This window comes from Limulus polyphemus, unplaced genomic scaffold (assembly GCF_000517525.1).
Source record: "Limulus polyphemus unplaced genomic scaffold, Limulus_polyphemus-2.1.2 Scaffold3790, whole genome shotgun sequence".
Classification (NCBI taxonomy): Eukaryota; Metazoa; Arthropoda; class Merostomata; order Xiphosura; family Limulidae; genus Limulus; species Limulus polyphemus.
In genome coordinates this window covers 106276-108157 of record NW_013669400.1, presented here as the reverse complement: position 1 = coordinate 108157, position 1882 = coordinate 106276, and the positions used below count along the sequence as shown (strand labels likewise).

At 35.9% G+C, this 1882-nt stretch overlaps 1 protein-coding gene across 1 annotated transcript in view; it reads left to right on the top strand.

The window, feature by feature from the left end:
- Positions 1-1388, top strand: part of LOC111088449 — a 4521-nt gene extending 3133 nt beyond the window's left edge. The window contains exon 2 of the mRNA XM_022398591.1: positions 1321-1388. Coding sequence (XP_022254299.1) covers positions 1321-1373 — 53 coding nt within the window. The 3' untranslated portion in view covers positions 1374-1388. The remainder of the gene's footprint in view (positions 1-1320) is intronic.
- Positions 1389-1882: the final 494 nt, after the last annotated feature.

Below are 1882 nucleotides of genomic sequence, written 5' to 3'. Positions count from 1 at the left end.
CGTTACAGTATTGTTTAAATCTCGTGTTTCTGTCTCGCGTTACATTCTTTTCTCGTGTAATTCCGTTACTGTATTGTTTAAATCTCGTGTTTCTGTCTCGCGTTACATTCTTTTCTCGTGTAATTCCGTTACAGTATTGTTTAAATCTCGTGTTTATGTCTCGCGTTACATTCTTTTCTCGTGTAATTCCGTTACAGTATTGTTTAAATTTCGTGTTTATGTCTCGCGTTACATTCTTTTCTCGTGTATTGTTTCATTTCAGATTGTCCTGCAGCAGTTTGTCATTATCTGATAGGCTAGAAACGTCGCCAATGTTAAGAGTAGTAACTGAAGTATGACTCTCACTGAATCTGGTGAAGAGTAGTAACTGAAGTATGACTCTCACTGAATCTGGTTAAAAGTCGTAACTGAAGTATGACTCTCACTGAATCTGGTTAAGAGTAGTAACTGAAGTATGTCTCTCACTGAATCTGGTTAAGAGTAGTAACTGAAGTATGAATCTCATTGAATCTGGTTAAGAGTGGTAATTGAAGTATGACTCTCACTGAATCTGGTTAAAAGTAGTAACTGAAGTATGACTCTCACTGAATCTGGTTAAGAGTAGTAACTGAAGTATGACTCTCACTGAATCTGGTTAAGAGTAGTAACTGAAGTATGACTCTCACTGAATCTGGTTAAGAGTAGTAACTGAAGTATGACTCTCACTGAATCTGGTTAAGAGTGGTAACTGAAGTATGACTCTCACTGAATCTGGTTAAGAGTAGTAACTGAAGTATGACCCTCACTGAATCTGGTTTAAGTAGTAACTGAAGTATGACTCTCATGAATCTGGTTTAAGTAGTAACTGAAGTATGACTCTCACTGAATGTCCCGTTCTTATTGTATCGTGGGCAGCTACTGCTAAGAAAGTTGGATCTATTAAATGTGTATCATATATTGTATGCAAATCACGTTGAGCGATCAGTATGATAAAACCAACATCAATATAAATATCGCGCGTCCGGAAAGTACCTCTGTCACAGCACGTGACCAAGCTGTCTTTCCTCAGTTTCAGACTGCTATCTTTATTTCTCATTTCCCACAGCAGGGAATGGCTCGATAAACTTTTACAGACAAGAACAGAGGACAAAAAGTTGACAGAACAATCAAGGCGGACAGGCAGTGGACACATTTGACGGGTTTATGTATTCGTTCGTGAGATTGGATAGATGATTCAGTTTTATGTCGGACTGATCAATGATATTGTAATGTCTTCTGAACATTAATATGCTTTGATTGTTCTCACAGGTTCTAAAGATTTTTTTTTATTATTTCAACTAGCGTTCCTTTATCTGATGTTTAACATTTCTGATGTCAACTTTAATCTGCTATAGAAAACACTGCAAGTGACTCTGGCCTGCAAAGTTTAAAACTTCTGGAAAATTTATTTATGTTGTGAAATACAATACACAACCCGTAGTATTTATGTAATGTACTCAGACAAATTAGTCACACGTAATACAATACACAACCCATAGTATTTTATGTAATGTACTCAGACAAATTAGTCACACGTAATACAATACACAACCCACAGTAAGTATGTAATAAACATAGACATATTGGTCATACTCAATACAATACACAGCCCATAGTAAGTATGTAATAAACACAGGCATATTGGTCACACTCAATACAATATACAACCCACAGTATGTATGTAATAAACTCAGACATATTGGTCACACTCAATACAATATACAACCCATAGTATGTACGTAATAAACTCAGTCATTTTGTCACACTCAATACAATACACAACCCATAGTATGTATGTAATAAACTCAGGGGTATTGGTCACACTCAATACAATACACAACCCATAGTATGTACGTAATAAACT